Genomic DNA, 18,881 nt, shown 5'->3' with positions numbered 1-18,881 from the left:
GCTCTCTCCTATGTAGCAGCTGCCACAATCTTTGCAAGTTACGTGGTATACCACACCACTGCATAAAAGAGGGGCAACTGGAGTCTTCACGTTAGAAATCAGAGAACACAAGCTCCTACCGGGTAGTCGCACGCATTTTATGCTGTATTCTGGGAGAATTTTCGAAATCTGGCCCAACATGCCCATATAGTAGGTGGTAGGCATATTATCATGTGTTGATGACGGTCTCGGGTGGATTGTGAGCTCTTGCACTTGCAATAAGCACTTGTCTAATATGTGGGTTCTAATATGTAGGTCTGTCCTCACTCTGGAAATCTCGGTGTGCCTAGCTTCATCTGAGCTGGAATGGCTCCAAGCATGGGAGAATAGGGTGTGAGCAGGGTTGTTGAGATGACTAGGGGCATGGCCCAATCTGTAGTTTGTGAACTGCCTGCACCACATTGGCTTACGGTATACCGAGGTTTCCAGGTGTGGGCCCACAAGTTTTTGCCAGGACATCTAAGAATGGAAGGGACCTGTCCACTTCTAACTCTAAAGTGAACTGGATGAACACTGACAGCGAATTGAGGTACAGTAAGTCCTTGTATAACACATGTTTACACTACACAAATTCGATCATACACGATTTATAAATAGGGGAACGATATCTTATATAACACGAACCGAATTCGCTTATGCACAATTCGCCTTTGTGTTTACAAGAAATGGCAGTTTAATGCAGAATTACCCCAACCGAACGCAACACGATAGGAATGAAGAGAAGATTCTGAAAATGTATTTATGTTTTTTATATCAGTGAAGGGGAAACACATTTCACCATAATAACGTAAAAACCAACACAATTCCAGCTATCGGTATAATAGCAAATGCAATTAGATCGGGTTTACTACCAGTTTATAACAGATTCCACTAGCAGAAACGCAACTGGAAATTGTTTTTATTGTTTTATGGTAGTAACCCCTAGAAATGTGCTTTAGTAAAATGTGAGGTGTTAATAGTGTATCTCTGCCTCTACGGTGTTGTTTATTCAGTTGCTACATGCGTGCAGCTTTGTTTATGTGTATCAAGCATGCCTGCTCGTTTTGTAATTGTGCTTTATTCCCTAAAAATGAGTAAAATACTTAAAAGGTGTGGAAAGGAAGTGTCCTGGTGAAGACACTGCAGATTCAGAGAGAAAAAGAAAAGCAATATTGATAAACAGAGGCGGACTGGGCCAAAAATTCTTACCCGGGAAAATTTATAGTGGCCTCATACTATGGTTTATGGCCAAAATCACACAGGCCTCTGGCCCACCAGGGTTTCCCCAGTAAGGCTTATGGCCAGTCTGCCTAGAAAATCCCAGTCTGGATAGAAAATCAAACAAAAAACAAGTTTGATTACGATAGAAGCAAAAGCATTAGCAATATTTTATTACGTAATAGTCGTAAGTACAATAAATAAATAATCGTAATAAAATACTTACATATTTTATTACGATTATTTATTGTGTTTGGTAATGTTTTGGTTACAAATGTGTGTTCAATCTTGGGTGGTCGGCACCTAACCCTAATTTTCCCATAGGGCCTGTTGTTTATATTGCACGATTTTGCATTGCATGAGGGTTTCTAGGACACAACTATCGTGCTATATGAGGACTGACTGTACTCCAGTAATGTTGCTTCAGAACCACGTGGGATGACAGTGAAGATGTCATCGACGTATATGCACCATGTTGTAATAGGTACAGGCGGGTCCAGAAATATCTGTTCTTCCAATTCCTCCATGGCGATATTGGCCACGATGGAGCTAACAGGAGTGCCCACGGCAGTACAGTGCACTTGCTTGTATAAGGAATCTCCAAATTTAATGACACTGCCTGATAAGCATAGGTTGAGGGCAGTACAGACGTCTTCTGTGGATAGTGATGTTCTGCTCGGTAGATTTGAGTCATTCTCCAGAAGCCTCTTGGTGCAGTTTACGGCCTGTTGGACTGGAATCGACGTAAACAGGGACACTACATTGAATGACGCCATGATCTCGCTGTTAGAGATTGAGTGCTCTTTAATGAATTCACCGCTGTTAGTGACAGTGTGGGCAGTATTTCCCACAAGGGGTATAAGAAGTCAGTCGTGCAATATACTTAGATAGTTCATATGTATGTGCATTGCAGCAGGACACAATGAACCGGAGGGGAATGCCTGGTTTATGAATCTTAGGTAGGCCGTAAAACTGAGGCAGTTTGCAACCCGTGGCATGCAGAAGCCACCACTTTGATAGGCGGATCTGTCACAGGTTTATAGACGTTGGGATGTTGGAGGAGGACGAGGGCTTTCTCTAGATAATCTGACTGGTCTAATATGACAGTGGGATGTCCCTTGTCTGCGGGAAGCACAATGATGGTGTTGTCTTTTCTTATGGAGGAAAGAGCAGCGTGCTGTCAGTGGTTAAGGTTGGAGCGGGTGGGCTGTATGCATCAGAGGACGGAGGCCGTTTTGAAGCGAATTCCATTAGCAGCTTCATCAGGGAGGTTGATAATGCTTGCTTTCACTCCCATAGCAAGTTGTGTGAACGATGGCTTCGACGGCAAGACAGCGAAATTCATTCTGGCGATCAGAACGTTGAGCTGCTCAGCAGTTAATTGCTTGCTGCTCAAGTTTAAAATGAAGGAAGAGTTATTAGTTGAATGGGTGTTCATCCTCAAGGAGTGGGCTTCTCTGCTTAAATTCTCAAACTTCCGTTTCCGCCGTGAATGGTAAGCATTAGAGGTACAGTTAGTTTGGCGACAAATAGTATGAATAAGGCTAGAAAATACTGTTGGTGACATCTTACCTCTTAGTTCTTGTAAGAGTCTAGATGGCTCTCTTGATTTCGTTGTGAAGAAAGGTAATCCACAATTTCAATGTTTGCAGGCTGAAGTTGAAACATGCACGATCCATGTGAGTTGCTAAATGGAGCCTTATAATGAAAGCCTTTTGTTTTACTTTTGTAAGTAAAATTCCTACTTGCGCAGAGTTCCGGAGAATGCAATCCTTACATAAGTCGGGGAGTGGCTGTATATGTGAAATGAACTTTTATTCAACAATACTTTTGCAACACTTCAACTTACTTAAAAATAAGTGTCACAAAAAGCCAACTGAATACTGAAGAAGTGTTGAAGGATGGCACGTAATATTTTAAACTTTTTAACCAGTTTGTTGAATAATTTGGAGCTGAAAACCGAAACTGTATTAGACTATTATTGCATCATAAAAATTATATTATTATTTAAATTTATTGTATCTAATTTGAGGAATGTGCACACACCTCTTCAGCAAGCAGGCGATTAATGATCTCTAATGCCTCATTCAAAACAAGCTGGTTGGGAGCAAAGATGGAAAATGTAGTTTCATCTACAGGGGTGACATGGATACCTGCAAAGAATAAGTGGAAAATGAGAGTTAAAAAAATTCATATATTTTTTTTTTGGTTAAAAGTTACTTCACTAATATGAACTAGCAAAAATATAGCAGTTAAAAAAAAAAAAATTACCCTATTTTGTATATAACTTTTTAAAAGCTCATATTATTGAAAATGCATTCTCTTTGGGAACCAAAAAGTTCCCAAAGGCTTTCAAACTCTTGGTATCCAGTTCACTAACAATTTCAAATTAAACAACTTATTATAACTTGTCAGTTTTTTGGCACAACAACTTCTGCTGCCATACTGCACCAGTTCATGTGGTGCTAGAGATGTTATTTGTATTATATATAAAGTCAGAATCTTTATGCTGTGCTTTCTGTTGTCTATTTTTTTATACCTTAAAAGCAACCTTTGACAAGACAGCACGTTTAAGGCAAAAATTCATATTCTGTACATTTAGTTAGTACTTGTATTTCTTTATTCACTGGGATATTAGCAGTCTGACATCTTGGGGTCAGTTCTACTCTGAGAAGAAAGGCACATGTTATGTATATATGTCATGTTCCTAAGTGAGGTTACTTTTCACATTGATTTCCTTGAACCTGTCAACCAGTACTCTAATTTTTCCTAATTTATTTAGAATAATTTATTATTCCAAGTAAATGAAGAGGGTACACAATTTACATGTGAAAAAAATGTTATTAAATGAAAGTGTCCTAAGATCATCCATTCTCAGTGCCCTTAAGATTATGCATTGGCCATCAACTTCAAAAAGAATTAAGTTATTACAAAAATAGCAAAGAAAAATGGCTATCCAATCCAGATCCATATATCCCCATCCAAATATGAGATAATGTCATATTTAGATGGGCATGTATGGATCTGGATGTGATTGCAAAGGTAATCATAACATAGTCAGGAAATTCCACAATTCCAAACCCAGCTACTTCAAAACCATAAATATTCCCTTTATATCGCAAATTGGTGAGAAGACAGCTAGGATAGCCAGAACCTATAAAATAATCACATATTTTTCATGTTTGAAATCACTCATACAAGTAAAGTCAAGTCAAATCAATCACATAGCAGATGTCTTACACTTGGAGAACAGTAACCCTCAAATAACATACACTTAGTGGGGCTGAATTAAAAAAAAAAGGGGAAGAAACGGATCTGGCAGTTATGGGCAGTTATGGGCAGACATGAAGTTCTTTGAGGTTTCAAGAAAGGTACATGGTGTCTTATTTATAATTTATACCAACATTTGCTTGTGCAGGTAGGGAGGGTCATAATCCCACTATATAAGGCAAATGTAAGAGCACACCCAAAAAAAGAACATCAAGATTCTTCAGAGGGCTCAAAGACAAGCAATTGCTTGATAAGATCTGTAAAAAAAATACCTACATGAGAAAAGCATCAAATATGTTTTTAAGGGCTCAAAGACAAGCAATTGCTTGATAAGATCTGTAAAAAAAATACCTACATGAGAAAAGCATCAAATATGTAGGCTGCAGAGATTGGCAACCAGGCACCTTATTGGGGACCTCAAAGAGGCTAATAAAGCTCTGAGAGGGGATAGTAAAATGAATGAAGGCAAAAATATCCTAAAACTAGGGGGCCATAAATTCAAATTATGGGGAAGGGATTTGAAATGGATTATAGAAAGTTATCTTTTATAGGTTTTATGGGCACGTTCTTCTGAACTGGCTTCTATAATTCCTGCTCTCTTTTTCAAAACGGTCCGAACATGTGCCGCCACCAGCCGACATCCATGTACTGTCCAACTTCAAAACCATAGAAACAACCTTTTATCTTCCTCGTTTATTCATTCAACTGCTGTTTTCTCGTTTTCTGGAACAACCTTCCTTCATACGTATTTCCTGAAAATTAGTCTGCAGAAGTTCGTCTAATGTCAACAAATATCTTCTTTCATCTTCTCAACCTCCAACCCATGCACAGTAGTAAGTATTATAGGTTCTAATACCTCTCGTGTTTGGGGTTTTCATAAAAAAAAACAAAGAACAAGTTGACTAGAAGCTATTATCCGTGTTGGGAATACGCCTTAATCTTTTGACTGGTTATAGAAACAGTTGACTAGCATGACTTATTGGTGGTGGGATATGTTGCATATCTTTGTATATGGTGGCAGCATATGTTTTATGTTCCACTTTCATTGTGGAATGGTAATCCCTTCAACCCTTAATTTGCAATTTCTAACTGCTTAAATTGACTGAAGGCCAGAGGTGGAAACAAAGCATACAAAGTCAAGTCTCTCGTAATCTGTTCGTTATATGGAAATTTTCTTCATTCTACAGAAACTTTTAAATGTAATTACCAAAAGGAATTCAAAAAATTCGCTATAAAGAAGTTCACTAAAAACAGGTCTGACTGTAATTAAATCAAAGATGAAGCAATTTTAAAATATATAACTGGTCGAATGCACCCTTAAAATGCTGCACCTGGGGCTGGCACCCCGCTCGTCCCACCCTAGTTCTGGCTCTGATTAGGGTTATAAAAAAAACAAAAAATACAAAATTTAATTTGTCTGTATAGTAATTCCAGAGTATTATAAATAAATTAAATAAATTTAAGCTTCTGATTAGGCCAGTTGATATAACAGAACAGAGACAGTGTCATCTAGAGGTAAGGGATGAATAATTTTATTATGATCATTACAGAGCGTTCAGAATGAACAGGAGGGGTCAAATGGGAAGGAGAGATGTGCTTCTTATCAAAAGCTCTCTTTGAAAGTGATCAGACTGTTTTTAAATTCTGTACAGTGGGACAAACTGATAATGTTATCAACAGCAAATTCTATGTGGGAAGCATTCAAGGAACTAATCATGGAAGCTACTAGACGTTTCATACCTATTAAGAAATATCGTTCAAGGTTTAGGCCTAAATGGTTGTCAAATGAACTAATGCGACTCATGGCAGAGAACAAAAATGCATGGGATGCATATAAATTATCAGGTGACACAGAAGCCTATGGCAGATATCAGCTAGTCTGTAATCAAGTCAAAAAGGACATTAGATAAGCGAAGGCAGATTACGAGAAATCTTTGGCAAAGGATGCTAAGAAAAACAGCAAGGATTTCTTTACTTATATAAACCCTAAAAGAAAGCGGATGAATCAGATTGGTCCACTTGATATTGATGGTTTGATTGTTGATGATCCTGCTCATATAGCAAACTGAATGCGTATTTTGCATTTACATTCACACATGAGGAGTTATTAAGGAAGGAAAATGCCAGAAGGTTATCAAATTATAGCAGGGTGCTTAATAATTTTGTAATAACTGAGAGCAAAATGGAGAAGAAATTGTCGAAGTTAAACATAAGAAAGGCACCTGGGGAGGATGGGATCTATCCAGTTATATTAAAGGAGGTGGCAAAGGAACTAAGCAAACCCTTAGCCATAATTATCAGAGCATCCTTGGACTCAGGGGAGGTCCCACGGACTGGAGATGTGCCAATGTATCCCCAATTCACAAAGAGGGATCGAAGGGTGACATGAGTAATTACAGACCAGTTAGTTTAACTTCTGTTCCGGGTAAAATAATGGGCTCACTTGTTAAAGTTGCATTGCAGGATCATCTAGACAAGATTGTAACAATAATTCAGACACAGCATGGGTTTGTTAAGGGAAAGTCTTGTCTGACAAATTTGACTGGATACTATTATGTGGTTACAAAGGAACTAGATGCAAAAAATAATTTTGATATCATATACTTGGTTTTCAGGAAAGCTTTTGACACTGTTGTACATGCAAGACTACTGAACAAATTGGAGCAGAATGGTATTAAGGGTAAGTTGCTACAATGGATAAAATGGTTGTTGAGTGGGAGAAGACAGAGGGTGGTAATCAATGGGCACTGCTCTTCGTGGACTAATGTTATTAGAGGAGTTTCACAGGGTTTGGTGTTGGGTCCACTATTGTTTTGTATGTTTATCAATGATTTTGATGAAGGTGTACCAGGCTTAGTGCCGAAGTTTGCAGATGATACAAAGGTTGGGAGGCTTGTTAATGACAGTAATGGCAGTGTGCTACTGCAACAGGATCTAGAAAATTTAGGCAGATGGGCTGAGAAGTGGCAACCAAAGTATAACATTGACAAATGCAAAGTACTGCATATGGGAAGAAGTAACCACAGAGGAACGTACTAACTGTGTGGTAGAAAATGAAAAAGACCTGGGAGTAATTGTGCAGTCAGATATGAAGTTTTCTGAGCAATGCAGACAGGCTGCAAGAGCAGGTCATGGGGTTTTGTCAATGATATACAGGAATTTTGCTAGCAGGGAAAAGAGGTGATTATTCCTTTGTATAAGGCAATGGTCAGGCCACGCCTTGAGTACTGCGCACAGGTCTGGAGGCCTCATTTTAGGAAGGATGTAGATTTGCTTGAGCATGTACAGAGAAGGGCAACAAGATTGGTGAGGAGAATGAAGGGATAATCTTACGAAGAGAGGCTTAAGTTCTGCAAATTGCAGCAGGTGGAGACTAGGCACCTATGAGGTGATCTAATTGTTGAAAAAAAGCCGTGAATTAGGGTTGAATTTGAAAGTGTCTGCAATTCTGCCCAGACACGATAGGAGGAAGTATATGATGACAGCCTTGTCAATCAATTCGGCCCTGGAAAGAGTGAGCAAGGCTCAAGGGGTAGAATTTTTTTTAGCCTGGTCTGTACTTGTTAACAGAAGAGACTTCTTCTACAGGGATGGGATACACTTAAATAGAAAGGGTGCAAGAATATTTGCTGATGCTATCAAGGCAGTGTTAGGTGGATCGGAAAACTGCTAGCTTGGGGGGATACAAGGACTAATAGATTAACAGTAACCACTGGCAGAGGTGAAAGTGATTCTTGCACTGCTTCTATTGGAATGAGCAGCAGCCTGGAAAACAAGATGCAGGATATTTCAGAGACTGCTGGGAGTCATTGCTATACAAGTAAACACATGGGTTCTGTTAGGGTAGCTAAGAAAAAGAACAGGTGCATGCATACTTGCATGTACACCAGTGCTAGGAGTTTGGTAAATAAATTTGATGAATTTGAGGTATTGCTCAAAGCATCAAAGGCAGATATTGTTGGAATATCAGAGACGTGGTGTCACACAGATATAAGGAATGCAGAACTGGAATTTGGGGAGTACAATGTCTACAAAAAGGATAGACAGGACAGGAAGGGAGGAGGGGGTTATGCTATTAGTTAAGAAACACATAAAATCCAAGGAAGTGAAGCCAGTCAACATCTCTGGACAGTGCAGTGTCGGGTCAGTTTGGTGTGACATAAGCATTGGGAGATCAAAATTGAGAGTGGGAGTGTGCTATAGGCCTAATGACTCTGATGAGTATAATAAGAAACTGTACATGGAAATGTACAGTTTCACCAGGCACATGGTTGGCATTCCCCACATGCGCATCGGAAACGGAAGCGGCTTGGGAGCGTGTCAAACGGAACTGGTCACCCATGTGAGGACAACCACCTCAAACAGGGGGTGTAAACGCATACCCCTGTCCCTGTTAATAGTATTATGATTGGATGAACCGATTCGCAAGCTCTTGAGCCACTTGTGTTCCCAAAATCCATGGGCACAGTCAGTAATGACCGCATCCTCAGGGGAGATCCAATGTTGCTTCTCCCAGAAATGCTCTGCCACAGATCCTACGTTGCATCTAGGGCTGGCTAAAAGATAGGAGACAGAGAGTGGTCATAAATGGACACACCACAAGGGTGGACTAGTTTAGCAGGTGGGAATTAGTTTGGGGCCCACTTCTCTTTCTTATCTTCCTTATGATGAGGGAGTGCAGGGGATCTGCATATGATTTAAAGTAGAAAGAGTAGTTAATGATCAGAAACAAGCAATTTTGCTTCAAAATGATTTATATTAGTTATATAAATTGTCTGAAAATGGCAACAGAACATTTTAATGCTTCTAAATGTAAATATTTTTCACCTATGGAATCGAAATCCAGGGATTACAAGCTAGGGATGGAGTTAAAAATGGTCGAGGATAAGAAAGACTTGGTGATTATAATTTGGTGGCTTGGAAAAGTGCTGAAGAAATGAAAAGACATGAAGTTTTCCAAACAGGAAAGAGATAGTGTTCTGTCTATGGTATACAGGACCTTTGCAAGTAAAAATAAATAAAATAAATTTTCTGTTTATACTCTGGCACGACAGCCAAGACAGTAGAGCTTACAATAAATCGTCAATACAAATATTTATCGTATTTAGTAGTGACGGGCTTGAACCCCGATCCACTCAAGGAACGCGTGCTATACACTCTTGCTCTTGACCACTGGACTATGTCCAGTGGTCAGGAGCAAGAGTGCATAGCACGCGTCAGGTCAAGTAGGTAAAAATGATGCCACTGTCCCTTTATATAAGATGATGGCGAGATCACATTTAGAATATTGTGTTCAGGTCTGCAGACCACACTTTTAAGAAATACACAGAACTTCTAGAAAAGGTACAGGACACCTAGATGAGAGAGAGAGAGAGAGAGAGAGAGAGAGAGAGAGAGAGAGAGAGAGAGAGAGAGAGAGAGAGAGAGAGAGAGAGAGAGATGCTAACTGATGTCCATATGACAGGGATCAGAGGGTGTCAAATGCAAAGCTTGGCAAAGACATCATTGGTGGGGGAGGGGATGAATCTGATAGACATATAAGGCTCTGAAGAGAATCAGTAAAATTAAAGAGGTAAGTATATTTTCACTGGCATAAGACAAAAGAACCAGGGGACACAAATACAAAATTTTGGGGAGTTGGTTGGTTGTTTGGTGCATTGACAACGGACATCATAGTGCACCAGTTCATTTGTTATTTTACGTTCTTTGTATGCACATTCATTTATATCTTGATCAAATGCATGGGAGTTAAATATTTTCTGTGATTATATACACTATATCTTTATTTATAGTAGATGACAGACGTTGATTGTCTACATGAAACTGAAAATATCTGATACATGTTCCTTGTCGCCTAGGATATCTTTGAGGGTGATGTTTTGATTTCCTTTATATAATGATGAGAAAATCTTTTGTCAAACATTTTCATAGGTTGTGCATTTTATCAGTATATGTTTGATTGTTTGGGTAGTATTGCAGGTTTGGCATCTTGCAAGTTCTTCAGCACGCAGTAAATACCATGTGTGATGTGTGTATATCCAATTCATAGTCTGGTCAGAACGATGTCCTCTCTCCTTGATTTCCTCGTGTTCATTTTCCAATGTTCAACTTTTGGTTTAATTTCATATAATTTATTTGAAGTTTGTTTTTGCAAGAGTTCTTGATGTTGTGTTAGGGAGCAGTTTTGGATGATTGGTTTGTAGTCCTTATATGGAACTGAAAAAGATTGTTTCTGGAGGTTAGTTGTTGATTTTGCAATTCTGTCAGCTTCTTCATTTCCTTTTATCTCTTTGTGTCCTGGTATCCAGCAAAAAAGTATTTCTTGCTTTTCTTTTGTTAAGTCTGTTAATATCTGTTTAATTTGCACAAGAACTAGATGGGTTATATTGTTTGTGGTTTGTATGGCTTGTATTGCACTTAATGAATCAGAGTATATTACTGTTTTCAAATGGTATGTGGTTCTGAAGTGCTCCAGGGCTATCTGAACTGTGATTAATTCTGCAGTGCAGAAACTGAATTCTTTTGGAAGTTGGTGCACCAGGGTGGTGTCTGGGAATACTGCTGATGCTCCTACATGGTTCTCTGATTTTGATCAATCTTTATATATTGGTACATGGTTGGGATATTTAGTTCTATATACTGCATGCAGTTGTTGACAGTTGATGTCTGACAAATTATTTTTATTCCAGATTTGTGTGGAGAGTTCACAAGTTATGGAGTGGTTTATCCATGGTGGTATTATGTGCCCTTCTAGATTTGCAACAATCAGCCTATAAGAACTACTGACAACATATGATCTATGTTAAGATTATATGTTGTCAGTAGCTCTTACAGTCTGATTCCTAGGGGCTTTTTTGCACTTTTGCAGTTCCTATATAAACTGGTGTTCAAAGAAAGTGCATCACCTAGGAATTTCACATTTCTAACCCTTTTTTCATGATGGTATGTTACATTAATGACTAGCATCACAAATAGAAATATAAACAAAAGATATTTATTAATAGTTAAGGCAAAGCTAAGTAATATTTGACAGGTGCTCTCAAAATATTCCAAAATGAGCATTTGCAACCTTTATACAACAGTTTTGGTAAAACGACAATTATGGCTGAAATGTTATCAGAAGCCCTCAGTTTGCTTCAGATAATCATTTTAAATGGAAAACAAAATGAAAAGTTCACCAGGTACAAATTAATATTTAGTTGAACCACCTTTGGCCCTGATGACAGCAGCACACCGTTGAAGCACTGACAAGATCAATTTCTGAAGATAATCAACTGATAGTTCATGGTTCCAAACATGAATTATGGCTTCCTGAAGTTCACGAAGGGTGTTTGGTTTCTTTCTGGCAACTGCAGATTCCACACAATGCCAACAGATCTCTATAGGATTCAGGTCTGGGTTGTTTCCTGGCCAGCTAAGAGTTGTAATGGACCGTTCTTCATCCAACCATTTTTTCACCTGTAACAAATGTAAACACATTACTGTTGAACCTCTAAAGCAGAAATGCCTACTTACACTTTTCGCCCAATGACAAGGAGCAGAGTCGTCCTGAAAGATGCAGTTACTTGGCAAGTTGAAATGGTCTCTAATGGTTGGCAGCAATTTGCCTTCCAACATAACCAGGTATCCACTGGCATTTACGGAAACTTTTATAAACTGCAGGTGACCTACTCTGTGATACGAAAGGCACTATTTGTATTCGAATGTTGCTATTCGTAGTGCACTGATAGGGAATTTCACTGTAGACACTGTGCAGTATGGATGGTATTCTTCACCACATCTACGGCGAATCGTTTGTCTCCCATCAGAGCCATGCAGGTTGAATTTCTTCTCATCCGAGAAAATAACTGACTTCCACTGCTCGGGGGTCCATTTTACATGCTATTACACCAAATTAATTGGGCCTTTTTCATTTTTTGTGTGCGGATGGGCTACAAGTCCATTTTTGAAGAGGCATCTTCTGACTGTTACTGCACTTGCTACCACTACTGTATGTTCTTCCCATTCTCTTTTCAGTTCAGACGAAAAAGCTTTATGGTTTTTAAGGCATAAGCGCTTCAAAATGCAGTCCTGCTTTGACATAAAAATCTCATTTGTGTCCAGTTCCTTTTTTCCTATCAGCAGAACCAGTATTCTTGAGTTTGAAAAGAAATCTACTCACTGTCGACTGATTACAAGACACTCTATAAGCAATATGACAGGAAGAACATTCTTCCTCACTTAAAGCAACAATAGCAGTCTTTCTTTGTGGCATCAACTGTACGTAACTTGCCATCCTGATACAAGCAAGGAATGACTGCAACTCTTGCACAGCGTGCTTATATAGCTGAAAGTAACAGCTGATGCAATACTCAGTCATCACCTACGCGTGTCAATCTTATCTGATGCAATCTGTAAGAAATATTGCCATATACTTACGATTATCCGGATGACAATTACAATTTTAAGGGGCGATGCACTTTCTTTGAACACCAGTGTATGTTTTCCCATTTTGGTGAGAACAGGGATATCCAAGTCGGATGGTCTCTTGTGGATCTTATCTTGTATGCATACAGTAGCGCCAACCTTGTCTCCAGAGGAACGATGGTAGTTTATTAGCTTCTGTATAAAGACTGTAGGTAGGTGACATGCGGAAGTCTCCTGTTGCTATTCGTAGTGCACTGTGGTGAATCGGATCTAACCATTTGAGGGCGCTTTTTTTGGTGGATACATAAATGGGTACTCCGTAATCTATTTTTGACCCTACTAGCGTTTTGTAAAAGTTGAGCAGGGTATAATGGTCTGCTCCCCAAGATACTGATGTTAAGACTTTAAGGATATTGAGTAGTCTCACACATTTTATTTGTAATTGCTTTATACACTCTACAAAGGTTAACTTGTTGTCTAAAGTGAGTCCAAGAAATTTTATGCTTTCCTTAACCGGTATTCTATGACCTTCTGTTATTAGTTCAAGGTCGGGATGTAAGATTCTTTTCCTACAGAAATGTACACAGGCTGTTTTTTGTTGTGAAATTCTAAATCCATTTTTCTGGGCCCAACTATTGATTTTGTTAATTGCACATTGTAGTTGCCTTTCTACTGTTCCCATATTCTGTGCTTGATACAATATACTGAAGTCATCTACATATAGTGCATGCAACACCGTGGCTGGCAGTTGTTTTGTGATGCTATTTATTTTTATGATGAATAATATGGTACTCAGGACAGACTCCTGGGGAACTCCTTCTTCTTGTTTATGTTTTTGACATGGTGTTCTGTACTTTAACCTGAAAGGTTCTATTTTTTATAAAGTTTTGGATGAACAGGGGTAAATGTCCTCTGAGGCCTGTATCATGGATGTCTCGTTGTATACCATATCACCATGCTGTGCCATAGGCCTTTTCTATATTAAAAAATATGGTAACCATATGCTTTGGACTTATAAATGCATCTCTTATGTCTGTTTCTATTCTTATGATTTAAGGTGGATCTATTATGTCTAAACCCGCATTGCATAATGTTGAACCAGTTGGTTGTTTCTAAATACCAGATTAATCTTTTGTTGATAATCTTCTCCAAAACTCTGCTTAGGCAGCTAGTGAGTGCTATTGGTCGATAGTTGTTTGGGTTGTTCTGATCTTTATTGGGTTTTTGGAAAGCTAATAGTATTGCATGATGCCATGCTTCAAGATATTGCTCTTCTTGGAAAATGCGATTGTACAGTTTAAGAAGGTTTTCTACTTCTTTTTGCTTCAGATGTTTAAGCATATCATAGTGTATGTTGTCTAGTCCAACTGCACTTGGTTTTTGTTTTTGATAATGCTTCACGTAGTTCATGCAATGTAATTGGTTGATTATAGGATTCAATCTTTTTGGTATTAAAATTATTTCTGTTTTTTTTTTCCAGTTTTCTCTTTATAGGTCAAAAATTCTGCATGGTATAATTGTTTTGACGATACTTTGAAAATGTTTCTCCTAATATATTAGCTGTCTCTGCAGGTTCAGTGATGCTTTCTCCATTTCAGTGTAATACTAAGGATGGTTGGTTTTTGTATTTCCCATTCATTTTCTGTATTTTATTCCATATTGTCTGTGTATTTGTTGTTCTATTTATTGAGGAAGTAAACTGGATCCAGGAATTTTTTCTGGCTTGTTTCCAGGTATACCTAGCTAGTGCTCACTCTTGTTTATATTTTACAAGATTATCTGTTGTAGGATGCCTCCGAAACTTATTCCAGGCTTTGTTTTGTTGTATTTTTGTTCTCATGCTCATTCCACCAGGATTTTGGATGTAGCAGAAAATGAGTTGAAGTTCTGGGTACTGTTTGCTCAGCTGCCTGTATTAAGGTACAGTCAGTTTTCGTATAGCATGATAGTTGTGTTCCTATAAACTCTCGTGCAATGCAAAATCGTGCAATATAAATAACAGGCCCTATGGGAAAAATAGGGTTAGGTGCAGACCACCCAAGATTGAACACACATTTGTAACCAAATCATTACCAAACACAATAAATAATCGTAATAAAATACTCTTACATAATAAAATATGGCTAATGCTTTTGCTTCTATCATAAGCAAACTTGTTCTTTGTTTGATTTTCTATCCAAACAGATGAGAGCCGTTCCGTCTCTTCAAATTCTTTGTGTCTTGATCTACTGGATTTTATTACACTTTGAGTTGTTCCTGCTATGAAAGTTGTTTTTTTTTTCTCTGCATTGCCTCATTTAGGCCTGTAGCACGTGCAATATCACATGTTCTTTCATTTTGCTCAAAGTGTTTCACAATTTCATATTTTTTCTCTATCGACATTGGCAGACTTACCATAAGCCTTACCGGGGAAACCCCGGTGGGACGGAGGCCGGTGTGATTCTGGCCATAAATGCTAGTATGAGGCCACTACAAATTTTTCCGGGTAAGAATTTTTGACCCAGTCTGCCTCTGTCTATCGATATCGCTTTTCTTTTTCTCTCTGAACCTGTAGTGTCTTCACCAGGACGCTTCCTTTTCATACTTTTCATACCTTCACCAGGACGCTTCCTTTTCATACCTCCAAACCTGTAGTGTCTTCACCAGGACGTTTCCTTTTCATACCTTTTAAGTATTTTACTAATTTTTAAGGAATAAAGCACAATTACAAAATGAGGAGGCACACTTGATACACATAAACAAAGCTGCGTGTGTAGCAACTGAATAAACAACACCATAAAGGCAGAGATACACCATTAACACCTCACTAGCTCACATTTTACTAAAGCACATTTCTGGGAGTTACTACCATAAAACAATAAAAACAATTTCCAGTTGCGTTTCTGTTGGTGGAATCTGTTATAAACTGGTAGTAAACTCGATCTAATTGCATTTGTGATAATACTGATAGCTGTAATTGTGTGGGTTTTTGCGATTATGGTGAAATGTGTTTCTCCTTCACTGACATAAAAAAACAAATACATTTTCAGAATCTTCTCTTCATTCCTATCGTGTTGCGTTCAGTTGGGGCAATTCTGCATTCGACTGCCATTTCTTGTAAACACAAAGGCAAATCGTGCATAAGTGAATTCGGTTCGTGTTATATATATGATACTGTTCCCCTATTTATAAATCATGTATGATCGAATTCGTGCAGTGTAAACACATGTTAACGAGGACTGACTGTATCTGTGATGGGTTTCAAGCTTCATCAACTGATTTTTCTTGAATGATCTGTGGATTAAATATTGCTAGTTCACTAAATTTTTTGGAGGTTCCCTTTTTCTATTTTCCAGTGGGATGGTCTGCTGGGATGGCAGGAAGGGTTTCTGGCCAGTGTGGTGATTATTGGATAGTGGTCACTGCTGCATGGGTTTTCTATTACTTGCCACTTTAATTCTGGTAGGAGTGAAGGGGTGCATATGATTAGGTCTACTTCTGAGGTTGCATCACCAGGAAAGTGAAAATAAGTATGTTTACCGTTGTTGAGTAGAGAAAGATTATGGTGATCTATTATTCTTTCTATTATTCATCCTTGTCTGTTGATGTCAGTGTTTCCCCACAGATGGCTATGCCCATTCAGGTCTCCCATTATACAGTAAGGTGATTGGAGTTGTGAGATTAGTTGGTCCATTTCTTCAAATGGTATATCTGGTCCTGGTCGAAGGTACACTGAACAGATGGTTACCCAAAATCTTATTGTTATTCTTACAGCTATCACTTCTAGATTTCGGTTTAAAGGAATGTGTTCAGCTGGGATGTGGTTATGGACCAAGATGGCCACTCCTCCATGTGTTGGCCCATCTCATATTCTGTCTTTCCTATACACTGTATAATTTTTTACTGAAAGGGTGTCTTGTTGTCTGAGGTATGTCTCTTGAAGACAAAAGCATATTGGCACATGGTGTGTTATTAGATACTGGACATCGTTGTAATCGGCTCCTAGTCCTCTACAGTTCCACTGGATGACCTGATCCATTATTTGGTTTTCCTAGGGCTTTCAGGTTGCTTCCGAAATGGAGCATTCTTACACTTTATTTTACTTTTTTAGGGTAGTTTGGCCGGTCCATGTCTATATCTTCTTCTGTGAAAATTTCTAGTACTAATTCTTCAGATGTGTTTATTTTTTCTATGTCCATCTGTTCGGTTGCTTTGGTGTTTGTAGGTTTAGGTCGGTCTTTGTTGTGGTGCTGATTTGTGGATATCTGTTCTGTTTGAATATAAATTGGAGTATTCACTGTTTTCTCCTGTTTTTGTGCCTTCGATACAGTAAGTGATTCTTTTGGCAGCATGGAAATTTCAGTTTGAACTTCTACTGATTTATATTGGATTACTGCTTGTGCATACATTGGCTTGTTTGTAGGCCATGGCTGTATTATTCTCCTTGCTTCTTGGTATGCTGTGTTGTGTTCTGTTTTGTATTTCTGAATTAGTTTCTCTTGTTTCCATTTTTCACATGTTTTTGAGTAGGCTGGGTGTTCCCCTTTACAGTTTGTACATTTTAAGATGTTGGCAGAGCAAACTGTAGTCTTGTGTTCTTTAGAATCACATTTTGCATAGGTTGCTGAGTTTCTGCATGCCATTTGCGAATGTCCAAAATTCTGACATTTGTAACAACACAATAGATTTGGCATGTACTGTCATACTTGGCAGTTCAGATATCCTGCTTTGACTGTTGTTGGAGGTTTCGGAGTATTAAAAGTTATGATAACGGTTCTTTTTGGAATTATATTTCCACCCTTTTGGATATTAATTCTCTTCACTCTTGTTACTCCTCAACTTCTCAATTCTTCTGTGAGCTCTTTCTCTGACACATTTAAGCGGTCCCACTAGGAGATCACCCCTCTGGAAGAATTCAGAGTGTTGTGTGGTGTTACAACTACTGGTATTTTTCCAAAAATTGTTGTTGATAGCAACTTCTGGGAGTGTTTGGGATTTTCTGTTTCCACTAGTATGTCCCCAGATCTCAGGCATTGAACCGACTTGGGAGATCCTACTAGAGCCTCTAATGTTTTCTGTATTATGAACGGAGACATACATCCTAATGTCTGATCTCCTGTCGCATGTATGACAATGTATGTCGGCATTTTTGGTGTGTCCATATCTGTCTCTTTGTGTTTTCTGTATCACTACTTGGTATGGCTTTCCTCTTGAAGCCCTGTAGTATTAGTAGTTATTTTACTACTCATGTTTGCTCTTTTGGCCCTGGGAGTGTTACTTTCCTCTCCCAGGTTACCAGCCCCGCCACGTGGAGGCAAGAGCAGTGCCACTTAGTGACCAAGTGGCTACTGTAAGTTAGATTAGTAAAAGTGAGAAGAAAAAAAATAAGAAAGGTGAGTTTCCTTTTCGTCTTCACTTACTGATTGTAAGACAAAGAGCTGTTTCACAAAAATAAAAGGAAGTTAATGATGAAAATTAAAGAAACTGGTATATTTTTCAGAATGCTCTATAAATCACTGGGAATCGCTTGGCACCTGGGGTCTTTTGGTGAGTAAGAGAAGGCTGGATCTCGTGATGTTTATTTTTTGTGGGCAGTGTGTTGTAGAACACTGAAATGAACTTGGTATACAACATGATCAACTGCCTGCCAACAAATATACTGAGTGATCACTGAATTATGACCACCTACCTAATACTTCTTAGGTCCTCCTTTTGCATTCAGTACAGCAGCTATCCAATGTGGCATTGATTCAACAAGATGTCGGAAGCATTTGGGAGGTATGGCCAAAAAAGCTGTGTGTAATAAGGTAAGCAATGCAGGTATGGAGATGATTGGTGTATCCAGACATGTGATATACCTTTCCATAGTGTTCCCCAAGTGTGCTCTATGGGATTGATATTGGGAGAGTTTGGAGGCCAATTGATATGCTTTAAGTCAGAACTGTGTTCCTCAAACCATTCCTGCACAACAAGTGCCTGATGGCTCGGTG

At 38.7% G+C, this 18,881-nt stretch overlaps 1 protein-coding gene across 1 annotated transcript in view; it reads right to left on the bottom strand.

The window, feature by feature from the left end:
* Window positions 1-18,881, bottom strand: part of PNPase (polyribonucleotide nucleotidyltransferase 1) — a 389,999-nt gene that overhangs the window by 59,431 nt on the left and 311,687 nt on the right. Inside the window, exon 20 of the mRNA XM_090380364.1 lies at window positions 3,283-3,389. Within this exon, the coding sequence (XP_090236490.1) occupies window positions 3,283-3,389 (107 nt within the window). The remainder of the gene's footprint in view (window positions 1-3,282; window positions 3,390-18,881) is intronic.

The sequence above is a fragment of the Mastigoproctus giganteus genome, chromosome 8 (assembly GCF_048544385.1).
Source record: "Mastigoproctus giganteus isolate SK-2022 chromosome 8, ASM4854438v1, whole genome shotgun sequence".
In the NCBI taxonomy this organism is placed as follows: domain Eukaryota; kingdom Metazoa; phylum Arthropoda; class Arachnida; order Uropygi; family Thelyphonidae; genus Mastigoproctus; species Mastigoproctus giganteus.
The sequence above is the reverse complement of the archived record's forward strand: the minus strand, read 5'-3'. Positions and strand labels throughout refer to the sequence as shown.